The sequence below is a fragment of the Acytostelium subglobosum genome (assembly GCF_000787575.1).
Source record: "Acytostelium subglobosum LB1 DNA, scaffold: scaffold6, whole genome shotgun sequence".
NCBI classification, from domain to species: Eukaryota; Evosea; class Eumycetozoa; order Acytosteliales; family Acytosteliaceae; genus Acytostelium; species Acytostelium subglobosum.
Genome location: NW_012236532.1, coordinates 1,153,408 through 1,170,100, shown reverse-complemented (window position 1 = coordinate 1,170,100; position 16,693 = coordinate 1,153,408). Strand labels below are relative to the sequence as shown.

The following is a 16,693-nucleotide window of genomic DNA, read 5'->3' as shown; positions in this document are numbered from 1 at the left end:
AGATAGTGAGAGTGGACATGATTATACCATGTTACGTAATATACAACCTTCAAATGCGAGGCCTGGACCAAATGCCAAAGAGATGGAGTATGGTGGCAGAGACTTGGACTTCCTGGCGTGGTCCATCACAAAGAGTACGGAAGCACTGGACATGTTTCCGTATGACTTGTAGATGGCCCAGGAGTGGCTGTTCTGCTTGATGGCATCGATCTCCAGAGTGTTCTCGATCGCGGTCAGGATGGACTTGCCACCCGTGTGAATTAGGAACTCAAACTCCTTGGCCGACGTGGACTGCGTCTGGTCCTTCGTCTTCTCCAAGAGTTCTTTGATGAAATCGCTGATACCGCCGCCAATATGGTCGGGGATCGAAGCGTCTAGACCCAGGTCCCAACCAGTGGAGCTGATTTCCCAGGTCATTGTCTGTTTGGTGCCTGGCACTGATCTATTCATCGAGTGAAGCACCTCAAAGTATGCAGTCTCATCAATAGTTGGATTACATCTATATGTTTGATTGAATGAATGAGTTAGTGATTGAATGATTGAGTGTGGGCAACACTATTTAACTTACCCAAGGATATAGGCTGCGGATCCATCGGCAAAGATTGTGGCGGCAACAATTTGGTCCATGCCACCTGTGGTCGTGAAGTGAGTAGAACAGATCTCGGTACACACGACGAGCACTCTGTTCCTAGGATCGTGGCATGCCAGGGAGGTGGCAGTGCGAAGACTGGAAAGACCAGCCAGACAACCCATGAAGTTGATGCTGACACGTTGCACATCCTTGTTGAGACCCAGCTCCTCGATCATGATGAAGTTGACATCTGGTACGACCACACCAGTGCTCGACACGGATACAATGTGAGTGATATCCTTGGCCTGGCCGCCCCAGTCCTTGATGGCCTTCTCACAAGCTTCCTTGGCCAGCATTGGCGCTGAGACAATGTACTGCTTGTTGACATCGTTGATGTTCTCATCCTTGCGACGCTTGAGTGAGGTCTCTGGCTTGGTTGGATTGCGGCTCATGTGACGAGTCTCAATGTACGACGACTTGAACATCCTCTTGACATTCTGCACAACTGCGGGATCATCAGAGTAGTCCTTGGCCATCGCCTCACACAAGTCCTCCTGTGAGATGGCTTCGTTTGGAACTGAAGTGCCCATGCCCAATATGTAAGGATTGTTGTTGAGGCCAGCAAGAAGGTATCTTGGTGATGGAGCCAGTCTGTTGGGTGAGAGGTAGCTTGGTGTACTGCTGAATCTGCGAGGCGATTGAGTGGACTTGACGTTGAAGTTGGAACCAATCATTGTGTCTGGACTGAGCATCTTGGGTGTGTTGCTGGCAGACTTGTTCAACAGCAACTTGGTCAGTGAGCTGGTGAGTGGGTTCAGACTCATCTTGCGGCCCATCGAAGGGAAGTTGGCAGCGGCGCCACCAAACATTGGCAGAGGCGTCTCAGAGTTCCTACGCAAGCCAACGTATGATATCTTGGTCAGTGGCGAGCTCTTGAATTCAACGTTCATCTGAGCTGATACCACTGGTCTGGCTGTGGCTGAGGATGTCTCGTCGGCAACCTGTCCCGAGCTGCCAATATTCTCAATCTTGTTGATCACCGTGCTGAGACTGGATGATGAGAGCTGGATATGCGAGAACAGGTTCTTCTCATACTCCTTGTCGATCCAGGACTTGAGCTGCACGGTCAACAACGAGTCTAGACCATACTCCTTGAGCTTGGTGTCAGGGTTGATCTTGTCGGCTGGGATCGATAGAAGTGATGAGACAGTGTCCGACACACGTTTGGCGATTGTCTCGTTGGAGGCAGCTGAGCTTGATGCGCGATGGCCCTGATCAGATGTGTTGTCTGCTGGCATCAACTTGTCCATCTTTGGTCGCATGTGTGAGAATGCCTCGTAGAATGGTCGTGGGTTGATTGGTGAGACGATCAACTGCGATGCACCGGTGTTACCAAGTGTGCACTCTAGTGCGCCAAACAACTTGGCGAGAGAGAGTGATGGCAGGCCTCGCTGGACAAAGAGCTCGGCAATGGCATCAGATTCGGCCACCTTGCCCTCGCCCTCGATTGGTCCCCAGTTGACGGCCAGACCGGGCAACTGGATTGATCGTCTAAAGTTGCAAAGAGCGTCGAGTACAGCGTTGGCAGAGTTGTAGCTGGCTTGTCCATGCACACCTGTAATGGCATTGATCGATGAGAACATGACAAAGTGGTTGAGCTTCCAGCCGAGCACGATGCTGAGGCTGTGCAGATTGAATGCGCCCAGCACCTTAGGGTCGTGCACAGAGTTGATGTTGTCCATGCTCACCTGGTCCAGTGGCACGTCATTGTACACCGCAGCCAGATGGAACACTGATTGAATGGGTGGTAGAGGCTTGAGCATGGTCTGTGCGAGCTTGGTCAGCGCGTCGTAGTTGGAAATGTCGCATTGGATGAAGTGGATGTTGGTTCGTGCGCCCTCCTTCTTCATCAGATTGATCAGACGTTGAAGACGCCAGTTGATAGTCGACCTGGACAAAACGACAATGTCGGACGCGTTGGATCTGGACGCGATCCATTTGATCAGCTCGAGAGACAGTCCTGCCTGACCAGTGACAATGGCAGTGTTTGGAAGATTGAGTGTGTAGTTGGGCTTGGTCACCATGTTCTCGGTTGGCGAGTTGAACAATGGCTCAAGGATGTCACGGCCAATGCTTGCACAATCAATAAGTACCTTTCCAATGTGAGTGCGATTGTTAAGCGACTTGATTGCTTCTGACACCTGAGTGACAGGGTACACCTGCGAGGGCACGAGCTGTAGGTCACCACTGGCAATCCAACCATAGATGTTGGTGAGCATCGACTTCACGAGGTGGGGCAGCTCATTGAGTACGCGCTCAAAGTCCACAGCGTAGTATGATTGATCTCGCTTGAAGTTGCCGAGGTCAAGAACGTCGTTGGAGTAGATCTGTGTGACTGAGATGTCGGCCAGCTGTCCAAAAGATGCCAAGGCCTGGAAGTTGGCGTTCATAAAGTCTCCAGCGAGTGTGTTGATCAAGACGTCCACGCCACGACCCGTGTCCTGCTGGACGCGATTGGCAAACTCCTTATCCTTGGAGTTGTAGATAGCTGTGATCATGTCGCCATACTGCTGAGTGAGGTAGTCCTCCTTGTCCTTGGAGCCAACAGTCGCGAATATTTTGCCCTTCATCGACTTCATACGCAACAGATTGAGTGTGGCCAGACCCACTCCACCAGTGGCCGAGTGAATCAGTACTGATTGATCGCCACACTCAACGTCCAAATGACACTTGTTGAACAGACAGTAGTAGGCCGTACAGTAGATCACTGCCACTGAGGCAGCCTCCAAGTGTGTGAGCTCCTTTGGCTTGTGTACGATGAGCTGGTGATTGGTGACCACGTGGGAGCCGAGACAGTGGCGGGCGAAGCCAGCCACCTCGTCGCCAACCTTGAAGTCGGTGACATCTTCGGCGACGCGTGTGATCAGTCCAGAGCACTCGACACCAAAGGGTGGGTTGAACATGTCGCCCTTCCTAAATACCTCGGCGGGGAGCAGGCCGCGGAAGAACATGTTGTCCTTGAAGTTGATGCCCACTGCGCGCACAGCAATCTCCACCTCGCCTCTCTTCAACAGAGGTTGGCGGGCCACGCAGCTGAATGTCAAGTCAAGGTTGGAAGTGCAGCAGACTTGATTGATGTCACGCTCAAACGCAGTGCTAGTGCTGAGTATCGTCTCCTTGGGGACCTGGCGCATTCGCGGCACACAAACAGTGCCATGGTCCACAACGTACTCGCGATCTGAGAGATTGGCCGCACGATTGGTCAATGCGAGCAGGGTCTTGAGGTCTGGTGTGCTATCCTCATCAATGTCCACACTTGTGATGTGCATGGCAGGATATTCATTGATGGCTGTGCGAGTGATTCCAATCAGTGAGGCATTGCAATAGTTGCTGCTCCTTGAGGCATTCTTGGTGAGGACCATGATGCTGGGACATGCCTTGAGCTCGGACATTGATCGAATGAATGTCACCAAGTCGTTGGTCAATGATTTGTATGAATGGTTGTTTGATTGCTTCTCCAAACCTGGCAGGTAGAACACATTTGTGCACGACTTGAGGACCTGGAGGGAGGCCGGTGTCGACGTGTCCTTGGCCTGCATCAGCTCGACCTGCACGCCTGCGGCAGTCAGGTCATGCATGAACCTTCGTAGGTTGTGCTTGCTGATAAAGTCCACCATGGTCATGCCATTGCTGTATACCAGTCCAACGCGTCCATCGATCTGGGGATCTTGCTGGAAGTGACCCAGAGCGGCCTTCTGTGAGAGCACAACGAATGAGTGACCGCCGTACATCTGGCCCTGCGACGTGGGTGGCGAGACAATCATCGTGCAAGGGAAGCCGTGTTGCGAGAGCAATGTGGTCCATTCGCGAGGGTGCATTGAGCAGTGATCCTGGCGCATCGAGTCGTTGTAATTCCACCATTGAGGGAAGCATCCAAACACAATGTCAATGAATGCCACGCGTCGTGCGGGCTCGGCAAACAGCAGCCAGCCGTTTGGCGCCAGCACTTGGTTGAGTCGATTGGCAGCCTGTCCCAAGTCGGGCAAAACATGCACAACATACATCATCAGGACGACGTCGTATGTGCCCGAGAGGAAGCCTTGTGCCTCGAGGTCCTTCTCGAGGTCTAGGGGCAGGTACTTCATTGTGAGCGACATGTTCTTCCAGTTGGGATGACGGGCGTAGCGCTGCTCGACGGCCTCGCGCATGGTCTTGAGGAAGCTGGTCGACACGTCTGTGAACGTGAAGTCGACGTCGATGTGCTGCTCGGCCGAGCCCAGAAGCGCAGACAATGTGTGGAGCACTCGGTGTGTGAGACTGCCCGTGCCACCGCCAATCTCGAGAATCTTGATTGAGCGGCGCTCCTTGAGCTGCGCCGAGAGACCCTTCTGCAGTATATCCGTGATCTGCATCATGTAGTAGGTGACAGCAGACGAGCCCTGGTAGAAGCGGCTGAGCAAGTCGTCATCAAACAGCTTGTGGCAGACTTCATGCTCGCCCTGAAGCACGCGTGGGATGATTCCAGCCGCTCGCTCAATCAGATCAAGCTCCAACTCGGCCTTGGGATAGGTCTCGAGGATGCTTGATCTCAAGAGTGATAGGTCGATGATCGACTCGCCAGCCTTGTCCAGGTCATCCTCAAACTGAGCAAGAATGTCGGTCAATCTTGTGAAGAATCGTGTGAGTGGGCGTGATCCAGAGTCGATGTTTAGGCTGGCCATGAGTGCGCTGGTCACAGGCTGGCCGAGCTTGAAGCCCGGCAAGTCTGTTGTCAGTGCGCTGTGGACGAGCTTGGCTGCGTACACGCTGACCTGGTTGTCCATCAACACTTGGCTCTGTTTAGCGTGGTCACTGAACAACTCGGGCACTATCGACTTGGGCGAGGGCATCATTGAGTTCTTGGTTTGCCATTGCATGGCAAACATCTCGTGGGTGGGACACTTGAGCTCGCCTGCGTCCTTCGTGCGCTGCATCGACTTGACCACGAACTTCTTCATCGAGACCATCGTCTCGCCACCTGGTGTCATCAGCACGAACGATCCAGTGATGTTATAATTGTCGCGCTTGATGATCTTGGTGTAGAGCAGCAATTGGCCACTATGGGGCATGTCCGCCATGGCGAGGGTATTGATCAACATGTCCTCGATCTGGCCCACGACAAAGTGACGTCGCTCATCGATGAGGGCGAGCAGTCCATGGAAGCAGCTGTCTAGGAGACAGGCATTGAGTATGTGGGTCGGGCTGCCAGGGGCAACGTCCATGTTCAGCACCGCCATTGAGCACTCGCGTCCAATCTTGATCGACTCCACACGCTGGAACGTCGTACCATAGTCCAGTCCCAATCGCAGGATCTTGGTGTACAGCTCACTCTTGTTCAACTCAATCAGGTCACATGTTTGATTGAGTGCGGCCACGTCTTGGTGCTTTGAGGCCGAGAGGTCCTGGATGGACTCGGCCGTCACAAGTCCTTGGCATGTTGTGGTCCATGACTTGTTAGAGTCGTCGCCATCCTTTTGTAAGAACTGTACGCGTTGGTAACCTTTGTTGGCGTCGCTGTACACTGTGTTGAGGTGTTGATGCTCACCCTCGAGCAGGAAGAATGGCTGGAGGTATTCGAGCTTGGAGATGATGATTGAGTTCTTGCCAGAGGGCATGGCGTACGTCTGAATGATCGCATCAATGTATCCCGCGCCTGGGAACAGTGGCTTGCCATTGACCTTGTGATCCTTGAGGTAGGCAAAGGGCGGGCGATGAATGTCGATCACCTGATCAAACGACGGATGGCCTGTCGCGGTGGTGCGCGTACCGCTGAGAGAGGTGGACGGGCCAACCAGACGCTCGCGCAGGGAGATGGCCGACTCGCTCCAGTATGGCGCCACGTCCCATTGATAACGCGGCAAGATTGTAATATTGTCTCGCCATTCTGGATTGCGGATCTCGCTGTCGGAGAACTGCGCGCGGAAGTTGACGTTGACGCCATAGCAATGCAGGCGTGCGATGGACTCGCTAAACGATACCAGTTCGTCCTTCTTGGTGTAGAGCGCTGAGACTGGTGCGAACTTGGTCGATGTGACACATCGGGTGATTGAGTGCGAGAGCACAGGGTTTGGCGCGATCTCCAAGAACACCAAGTTGCTGGCCGATTGTCCAGCCGCGGCAACAATCGAGTTGATGGCACCATGGAAGTTGACGGGGTGTCGAAGGTTCTTGTACAGGTAGTCCGCGTTGTATGCGCCCGTGTGTCTCTTGCCCGTCACGGTGGAGAACAGTGGTATTGTGGGCTCACCATTGGACTTGAGCGACGCGAATGTTGAGTAGACATCGGCCTTTAGACACTTTTGATGCGAGGTGTGGAATGCGCAGGGCGATGTGAGGATGGCGCGGAAGACACCCTGCTTGGCCAGCTCCTCAGAGAGCTCTGTCAGCTTGCTCGTCTCTCCAGCGACCACGATAGAGTCTGGCGCATTGAAGCATGCAATCTCCAACTCTGGGTATCTTGTGGCATACTCCTCCGCATACTTTTGATGTGTGAGTGCGATGGCCATCAACTTGCCGCTGCCCACGGTCCTATTCTGGAGCGAACTCCTATAATATACAATCATCGCGGCAGTGTCCAAGTTAATCAATCCCGAACAGAATGCGGCAGTGACCTCTCCAAAGCTAGATTGTTTGATTGATTGATTGAGTGAGTGAGTATGAGTGCACATGTGCGAGACCGTCGATCTATCACGATCACTTACCTGTGTCCAATGATGTAGGATGGCTCGACGCCCCAGTGCTTGTAGAGATAGATCAGACCGACTTGGAGGATGAAGATGTAGGGCTGAGCATTGATGGGTAGATGGATGTCGGTTGAGTCCTTGGGCAAGCTCTTGACATGCTCAAGTACACTGTATCCATAGTGTGACTTGAGTAGACTGTCGACATGATCAACAGTGGTGCGGAACACTGGCTCTGACTTGTACAACTCGTCGCCCATTCCAATCCATTGAGGTCCCTGTCCACAAAAGACAAACACTATATTGTTGTTGTTGTTGGTGTTGATAAAGTTGTTGTTGTTGCTCGATGATATTGATGATGATGATGATGATAATGATGATACTGATGACGATGATGAGTTGAGGTCTGTTGTTGTCAACACCTCGGCAGTGTTGGTGGCAGTGGTGGGGACTTCTGATGATGATGATGATGATGAAGGGAGTACACTCGCCAGAGAGTGCTCACTGATGAACTCTTGCCAATCCTTTGCCAGGAACACTTTGCGATGAGACATGTGAGACTTGTTCAATGACATGTGTAGTGCCAACTCCTTGAACAACACAAAGCGATGGTAGTTACTATTAGTCGTGAGTTCAAGTAACATCTTGTCCAATGATGCCTTTGACGCGGCACTCACCGGTACAAGATACCTATGCTCACTATTATCTTGATCACTACATATGATTGAGTTAGTATATGATGTTTGATTGAATGATAAGGTGATGGGTACATACCATTCATCTTGTTGCTCCTCTATCTGTTGAAGGTCTGGCTCGTATTCTTTGACGATCAAGTGACTGTTGCTGCCACCAAATCCAAAACAGTTGATGCCAATTTTGATGGGCATGTCTGGGAATGATTGCAAACGTTGGACTACTTGTAACTTCCAATCATCAAATGGTATCTTGGGATTGGGATCATTGAAGTTGATGCTTGGCACGATCGTGCGATGCTTCATCATCAGGGCCACCTTGATCACTGATGCCACACCAGCTGCCGACTCCAAATGTCCAATGTTGGACTTTACCGATCCCATCCTCAAAGGATAGTCTGCAGTGTGACTGGTTGTGAATACCTTGGACAGTGCCTCCGCCTCGATGGGGTCGCCCACTGGGGTGCCAGTGCCATGTGCCTCTATGTAGTAGATGTCGGACGGATCGATGTTCGACGTGTTCAATGCAGCAATTATGTTATCTGCTTGTGATCTTGCTGATGGTGTCGTCAAACTATTCTTGTTACAGGCTCCATCTTCATTGTTTGAGCCACCACAGATGACTCCATATATCCTATTACCATCACGTTTGGCGTCGTCCAATCTCTTGAGAATGATCACACCAACACCCTCACTCCTAACATATCCTTTGCCACTTGCATCGAATGATTTACATCTTCCATCTGGACTCAGCACGCCCAGACTTGAATATGCCATACTTGACTTTGGATCAAACAATGCGTTTACTCCTACAATATTTGATTGATTTAGGGAGTGAGTTAGTAAGTAAGTGGTTCCATGAATGAGTGATGGGTACATACCTCCACATACTGCCATATCACATTTGCCAGTGTTAATGTCGGTACAGGCAAGGTTAATGGCAATCATGGATGAGGAACAGGCAGTGTCGACTACGAAGGATGGTCCTCGGAGATCAAAGGCGTAGGATATTCTATTGGCTATGATGGATGCATTGGTTCCAGGCATGACATATGGTGATACATCTTGGGAGACGTTGTCGTGGAAGGTGAGCTTGAGGTAGTCGTGGTTCGACACGCCCATGTATACTCCAGTGCGACTACCACGAATGCTTGATGGTGGTATCAATCCGTCCTCGAGCGCTTCGGACACGGTCATCATCAGTAGACGTTGCTGTGGGTCGAGTATAGGTGCCTCCTTTGGTGAGATATTGTAGTATAATGGATCGAATAATTTCCAGTAATCAAGTGGGATGAATCCACCGTTGTGATTATTGATTACTTTGTGCTCGTGGAATGATTGTGACCAACGATCTTTTGGCACCTTGGTCACTCCGTCAAAGCCTTGAGTGAGTTGGGCGTAGAACTCCTCCGGTGTCTTTGAGCCTCCTGGCATCCTCAGGCCAATACCAACAATGGCAATATCATGGAATTGATATCCAATATTAATATTACTATCGTTACTCATTTGTAATATAATATTATTTTATACAACTAAATTAAATATAATTGATTGATTGATTGATTGGTTGGTGGAAATAATTAATTAAATAATTAATATTAATAATTTAAAAGTTAGTTAGTTAGTGTACAGTATAATTATTATTAAATAAATAATAAATTATATATCTTGGAGCATTATGATTATTATGATAATGATTATGATGATGATGATAATGATCTATTGTTTGAACAAACCAAACCAACTAACGAATGAAATGAAGGTTATATATAGGAGTTGTTGTAAACTGAAAACAAAGAAACCATAATATATGGAAAGGAATCTCCATTTGTGTAGACATAGACACCGAGGGGTGGGGCACGGCCACCGATACACACACAGACAGACATCTCGACTTAGAATGACAGGCTCCTCTACGTCACTTTTTGTATCAAAGGTGAGGGGTGGTGCCTGTTCGAAGCAATAAATCCACCTCATTCGAAGTTTTGTCGACAACATTGTTGATGTTAAAGTGGTTGAGGGGTGGATTGCTTTTGCCAATATGGAGATGGAGAACACCAAGAAAGGAAACACTCTTGGAAAACAGTTGTGGACAAAACAGTTGGCAAAACAATTGGCAGAATGTGTGGTGAGGGCGGAAAACCCAAGAGTGTCCAAGGAGACACACGGCAACACTATCCTAATAAGGTCATTCGCCTAATTAAGACCTGACACTCAATCAACAAATTGACAATGTTAGGGATCAAGAACAACAATACACAACAACCATGAAAAAGAAGTAAACCAACTATGCTTCCAGAGTATACTCTGAAAAGTAAATATACATTTCCCTAGAGTTAACGTTCTCTGGCGAGAGCTGGCGAATGAATAGATCGATGATTTGACTAATTAAATACATGGATGATTCATAGGGTACGGTGGGTTGGTTGGTGGTTGAAGGAATGAACATGATGATGAACTAGATTTATATCGATAAAATGATTTGATGAAGATGTTACCTCCAACTTAAGTGTATAGTGCTATCAATTACTGCTCCTTCCGCTCTATAACCGATAATATAGTTGTTATCTTATAAAAATTATTATTCTAAATATTAATAATATTATATGTAATACGAGTGTGTAATTTTAGGGAAATTGTAGTAGTAATAAAGGAAATTGAGTTATATATATATGAGATGGATGAGGATGTGTAGTGCGATTTGGGAAACTCATGAGTGACATTCACTCATACATTCATTCATTCGATCGAATAAATAAATAATAATGTGGTAGCTGCGGAGGTGTATTTGTGGGGATGGTTTGATATCAATCTTGACTATCTTAATACAACACAAGTCGACTGACACGGATATATTCAATTAAATACCTACAACCAGGGTGACCGTCCAGTCATAGTCAAGTCCCTTCATAAACCATTTATACAATGACACATCACATCATACACACAATGAAATTTGTTGATAGAGATACACACTCCCACTCACTTAATGTGATGTGATTAATTAATGAACACGGTGATGTTGTAGGTAGTGTATGATTTGGATGTTTAGTATTTAAATACATACTTTAATTATTTAATTGATATGGTTAATATACTTAAGTATACAAATTATATCTATTGTTTTTTGGATTATATATATATATGTATGTATGATTGATTATTATTATATTATATTAGATTGATATGGATAATACTAATTATTATATATGATGATTAAGGTGATCTTGTAATTATTATGATTGTTATTGGGATTAAGTACCCTTTGGTTAAAGTTCCGGATTAATATTGAAGTTAATCTACGATCTAGTGAGGGAGAGAAATGAGGAACTTATGTTATTTACAAGTTTACTAGTAACTTGGACAAACTAAATTTGAGTTGATGAGGGCAGGCCTCAATTTTTTTTTTAAATGTGACAGAAGTCTAATAATGGTTGATAGAAGAATCGAAACTTTACTCAAATTTAGTTGAACAACAACAACAACACATTGCTGATCAAGGGATGACCTTATCTTCCTCAATACTTTCCTCACACAAGTACTTGTCTTTGACAATATTGTGTGAAAATTGGTAGGGTATGAACTCTCTTGATCATTGTGAAGTCTAGTGGGATGCCCCTACCCTTATCACGACTTTTGGGGCCTGTGACCTAAGCTGACTTGACCAATGAGCCCCCCATGGGGGCCATCACATCGGGGTGGTATGGTCAGGTGCCACACCACGGTCCGGACCCTTGATATCAACAACTCTTCCCTCCATCACAATGAACTTAGATCGTTATGGATGGCCTGTTGAAAATGAGGGGACACGATCAAACGAAACATTCCAACGACACTCAATTACGAAAATGGGGCATCTCCCTAATCGGGATTAATCTTGAATTCCTCTAGTCTTGAGAGGACGCCTCAACTTTTGATGGTGGTTTGGCCCGGATCGTAGTGTTTCAGGCTGATGTAATGTCCGAACCATCTTGTGTTGCAGTTGTTGATGTAGTTGTTTGTATATCCTTTCAATTAATCTTCATAGCATGCTTGTAATATTGATCATATAATACTTAAGTAAAATCACCTAATAACTACCAGCAGAGCATCGTACTTGCTATGAAGATAACATAAGTCTGCCTTAGGGTATGGGTATGGGTATGAATGACTCATTCAACCAATGACATTGAACCTGTGATTGTGCGTGAGTATGTGTGATGAGTGTGTGGGTGTGTGTTTTGATCAATCAGAGACCTGGCAGGTCACACCTGGATGGTATGGAAGTGTTATGGAGATCCAATCACCTATTCATCAATCATTGGTTAGGACGAACGATGAAGGTCGATCCAAGGATGGTGCTTGAGTGTGTGTGTATAAGTGAGTTAACGTCTTTCTTCTACTTCTTCTACCTTCTTCAATCACTCCTCACTTCTCACTCTCTCCTATCTCTCCTCAATTATTCATTCTTTCTTTACTTTGTCCACCATGAAGTTACAATAGCGTCTTCATTGAAAACACCAAGAGTTGATGATTATGGTGATGGTGATGGTAACCCATTGCTATTGTTGTTGCCACCATGATGTTAAAGGTTGAAAGCAAAGATGATGTGTCCAGGTTATAACAGTCTATAACTTGTACAAGTCAACGACGGTTTGATCGTTTGATTCGATTGATTGTATCGATTGATTGAATCGATAGACTGACTAGCAAAGGAGGAGGAGGATGTTTGATTAATGCCCAGGTGGTGGAGGCGTGTTTATTGCTCAAGAGGATGATGGATGATGAGTTGTTGAGGTTGTTGAGTAATGATGGTCTATTGTAATATACGCAATAGTAGTAATAGCTTAGGCAGTGGAGCTCTGGAGGTAAGCGATGACATCAGCTCTGTCTTGCTCGCTCTTGAAACCTGGGAAGGCCATCTTGGTCTTGGGGATGTACTTCTTGGGGTTCTCCAAGTAGTCGAACAGAGTCTGCTCGCCCCAGAGGATACCAGCGCTCTGGTTGGCTGGGGAGTAGGAGTAACCTGGGACGGTACCAGACTTTCTACCAAAGAGACCGTACAAGTTTGGTCCTTGCTTGTTTGGGGCGTCCTATATTATTTGATTGATCATGAGTGCGCAAAGCATGATGATATTAGATCCTGCATCCTTGTTGACTGATTGAATCAATTCGCACACCTCCATGTTGTAGTTGATGTAGTTGATGCTGTTGTATGAACATGATGATCATGATCATTGTATGAATGTACACTGCACTGCACCTGCACTACACTACACTACACTACAATAAAAGAGGTGATGCGCATTATTATTGAGTGAACCATACCTTGGCGACGGTGTGGCACTGAGCACAGCGAGCCTTGAAAAGCTTGTCTCCGTTGGCAACGTTTCCTGGTGGGATGGCAGACATTGTTTATATGTTTATGTTGTTATATATGTTAGGAATATAAGTATGTGTTTGGGGTTAGGTCAGACTGACAGACTTTGACGTCAAGGTTGAACGAGTCGATACTCGGGTGTGACTGGTGTGAGTAGCGTGAGTGAGTGCGTAAGTGATGATGCTGTGGCAGCCCAGTGTTTCATTCATTCTCTTTCCTCCTCCAAGTTTTTCAAAAATAAAAATCGAGTTAAGACCTGAACTTCATGAAGTTAGTTAGATTGATCGTTGGACTTGTAGTCTTTTTGATTGATTGGCTGATGTCATTCTCATACTGCTCATCGTAAATAAGGTAAACCATGGAACAAATATATACAAGCTAATAAAGTTGGTTTGCGTAGGTTTATTGGATGTGTTGGATAATCGTGATGAGTGTTTGTGATGATTGATTGGATGTGATTGATGTGATGTGTTGAGATGAGTGATGTGATTGGGTCTTGCAGGACTTAGATATATATAATTATAAATTATTGGTAATATAGTAGGTTGGTGGTGGAAATGAATTTGGCGATATTTTGTTGGATTTATGGATGTTGGATGGATGGATGTTTGGAATATATTCGATAACTCAATCAATTAATAATAAATTAATTAATTGGAGTGATTGTTGTTGTTGTTGTTAATGTTGTTGAGGCTATTTGACAATGATGATGAGGATTGAGATGTTGCATTGGTGCTTCCACTCAGTGCAGGACTATGATGGGTGTTGAGATTGTTGATGCTGGCGGTCGGAGAGGAGTTGGCGGATAAACTGCCAATGTTGCTTAAATAGGCTGGTAATTGATGCGAAGTGAATTGCTGTTGTTGTTGTTGTTGTTGTTGTTGTTGATGTGATTGTTGATGTGATTGATGTTGTTGTTGTTGTTGTTGGTTACTTAGTGTAAATTGTGATTTATAAATATGCGTGTTGTTGTTGCTGTTGTTGTTGGAGTTGGAGTTGGAGTTGGTATTATTGTTGCCGCTACTATAATATGATGATCCATACATTGAACTTGGATACTTGTTGCGACTAGAATGTTGTTGTTGCTGTTGTTGCTGTTGTTGGGAAGTATGATGATGTTGTTGTTGATATGTGTTTGGGGATGCTGCCGAAGTCTGGCCGTAGAGGTTGGAGGGCCCGGCACCAAGACCTCGAGGTGAATGTGGCTGCAGCTGCAGTGGAGGTGGCGAGCTGGTGAGTGACGACTGCTGCTGATGTGGCGGCAGTTGGAAGAACTTGGGGGAGGCGGAGGAGTAGAAGATGTCGTCCATCAGGGTGGGGAACGGCGGCGTTGGCGGAGCGCTGGGATGCATCAAGGGGGAGTTGAGTTGCAATGATGACATGATTGAGCTCATTGGCGATACCAATGATGGTGAAGTGAGTGGGCTCTGGAAGCTGTTCTGAGAAAATGATGGTGTCGATGATGATGTGGACGATGATGGCGTTGTGGCCGCCGACGTTGAGCCCGATGATGTTGTCTTGTTTCCGAGGCCAGATGAGGTCGGTGTGCCAGATGATGTATTGTTGTTGTTGTTGTTGATGTTGTTTCCATTGTTGTTGCTGTTCTTTGGATGAGGTGATGGGTAGCGCGATGATATCAGAGGTGTCGACTTGTTACTACTGTTGCTGTTGTTACTGCTAGAGTATGTGTCTGATTTCTTGCGACCATGTGACGTGGTGGATGGTGACTGCACTGTCAACATATCCGCCTGTTGTTGTTGCTGTTGTGAGGAGGACGATGATGAGGAGGACAATGGCTTCATTGAGGGTGAGAGTGCTGATGATGACTTCATAAGTGGTGATGGCAACATGTCCATTGCACTGCCAGTTGATGTACAATAGCTGGCCAACTCATCGTACTCGAGCCATCTCTGATCGATCCTCTGGATCACTCTAGCATTGATATAGGCGTCCTCCTTTGAGAGGATACCACGAACCAAATATCGCTTACAACCATCCTCATCTGACACTTGATGTCTGATTACCAATGCACTGTTTGATGATGATGAAGTTGGGTTAGGTTAGATTGATTGATGGGATTGTTCCACAACAATTGTACAACATACCAGTCAGGGTCCTTCTTGTTAAAGTTCATGCACATTGGGACGAGGAGGTCAATGTTCTTGGCGCCTTGGACATCGCGGTGCAGCTGTGGCACTGCACAGCGAGGGTTGGCACGCACACGATTGATGGCCAGGTCGATGCCCTGTTGGAAGCGAGCGCGAAGCTCACTCTCACTGCACTTGACATAGTCGAGCGGCAGACGATCGATCTTGGACTGCGCCGAACTCTTGATGATCTCTTCAAAGTTGATGTGCGACTTGTCGATGGGCACGGCCGGGTCAAARGGCGGCGAGGTGCGCGCCCGTCAAAGAAGTAGTAGGCGCGGTCGGGCAGATCGAACAGCATGCCAATGTTGCCGCCATACTTGTCGAATGTGTCGTTCTGGCTGAATGCAGAGGTCGGCAGGAACTCCTTCAAGATCCACTGGCGTTCCTCGCAGCGCCTTCCGCCGCTCTCTTGCTCGCGATCCTTCATCGAGGCCACGCTGATCGATTGCAATATACAAAATATGTCCTCATAGTTCTTGGTCAAGAGGCCAGTGTTGAACACGACCAATATTGGTGACACTGACTCGGCTGGTATATAGGCCACCAGCTTATTCTCTTCGACCAATCGCTTGAATGTATTGTCCAGGTATATCCTAAAATTGATTGATTGATTGATGGAGTGAGTATGGATGTCACGTGATTGGATGTCACGTCATGTGATTGACGCGTCCATGTCAACATACTTTAGCACTTTGAGCTCCTTTCCCCAAGGCTCAGGCTCGGCAAGTACATCCGAGAGATATTTCAGATTGCCAACACGATAGTAGACCATATTGTGGAAGCGTTGACTTGATGAAAGTGTGTCGGAAATCCAACTCTGCCATCCATTGTGTCGGCCATAGTTGTCCATGTGGGACAGGAGAGCGGACATTGGTGACTTGCGCTTTGGATCGAACATCCATTCAATTGAGCCAACATTATGATGTTGTTGTTGTTGTTGTTGTTGCTGTTGTTGCTGCTGTTGTTGCTGCTGCTGCTGTTGGTGTTGTTGGTGTTGTTGGGTCCTCTGTTGTTGTTGCTGTTGATGAATCGGTCGCATCACAGGAGACTTGGAAGAGGCCCCAGGAGGGCCTCCACCATTTTCACCCTTATACATATTGATTTAGATTATCTCTATAATTGTCCACTTGTGGAAGGACTTGGAATATGACTGATTGATTGATTGAATGGTTGAATGGTTGGTATGATTGATTGGAGATGTA

General features: G+C 47.1%; 3 protein-coding genes across 3 annotated transcripts; all 3 read right to left on the bottom strand.

The window, feature by feature from the left end:
- Window positions 1-21: 21 nt before the first annotated feature.
- SAMD00019534_038050 (hypothetical protein) lies at window positions 22-9,488 on the bottom strand (the record flags this gene model as incomplete). The annotated part of the gene is made up of 5 exons (XM_012904697.1): window positions 22-499; window positions 569-7,231; window positions 7,312-8,004; window positions 8,065-8,791; window positions 8,864-9,488. 5 exons carry the CDS (start codon window positions 9,486-9,488, stop codon window positions 22-24), a joined length of 9,186 nt encoding a protein of 3,061 aa, XP_012760151.1.
- A 3,320-nt stretch (window positions 9,489-12,808) lies between these two features.
- SAMD00019534_038040 (hypothetical protein) lies at window positions 12,809-13,373 on the bottom strand (the record flags this gene model as incomplete). Its single annotated transcript, XM_012904696.1, has 2 exons — window positions 12,809-13,054; window positions 13,290-13,373. 2 exons carry the CDS (start codon window positions 13,371-13,373, stop codon window positions 12,809-12,811), a joined length of 330 nt encoding a protein of 109 aa, XP_012760150.1.
- Window positions 13,374-13,991: 618 nt separating this feature from the next.
- SAMD00019534_038030 (hypothetical protein) lies at window positions 13,992-16,587 on the bottom strand (the record flags this gene model as incomplete). Its single annotated transcript, XM_012904695.1, has 5 exons — window positions 13,992-14,316; window positions 14,386-15,372; window positions 15,447-15,668; window positions 15,809-16,084; window positions 16,175-16,587. 5 exons carry the CDS (start codon window positions 16,585-16,587, stop codon window positions 13,992-13,994), a joined length of 2,223 nt encoding a protein of 740 aa, XP_012760149.1.
- Window positions 16,588-16,693: the final 106 nt, after the last annotated feature.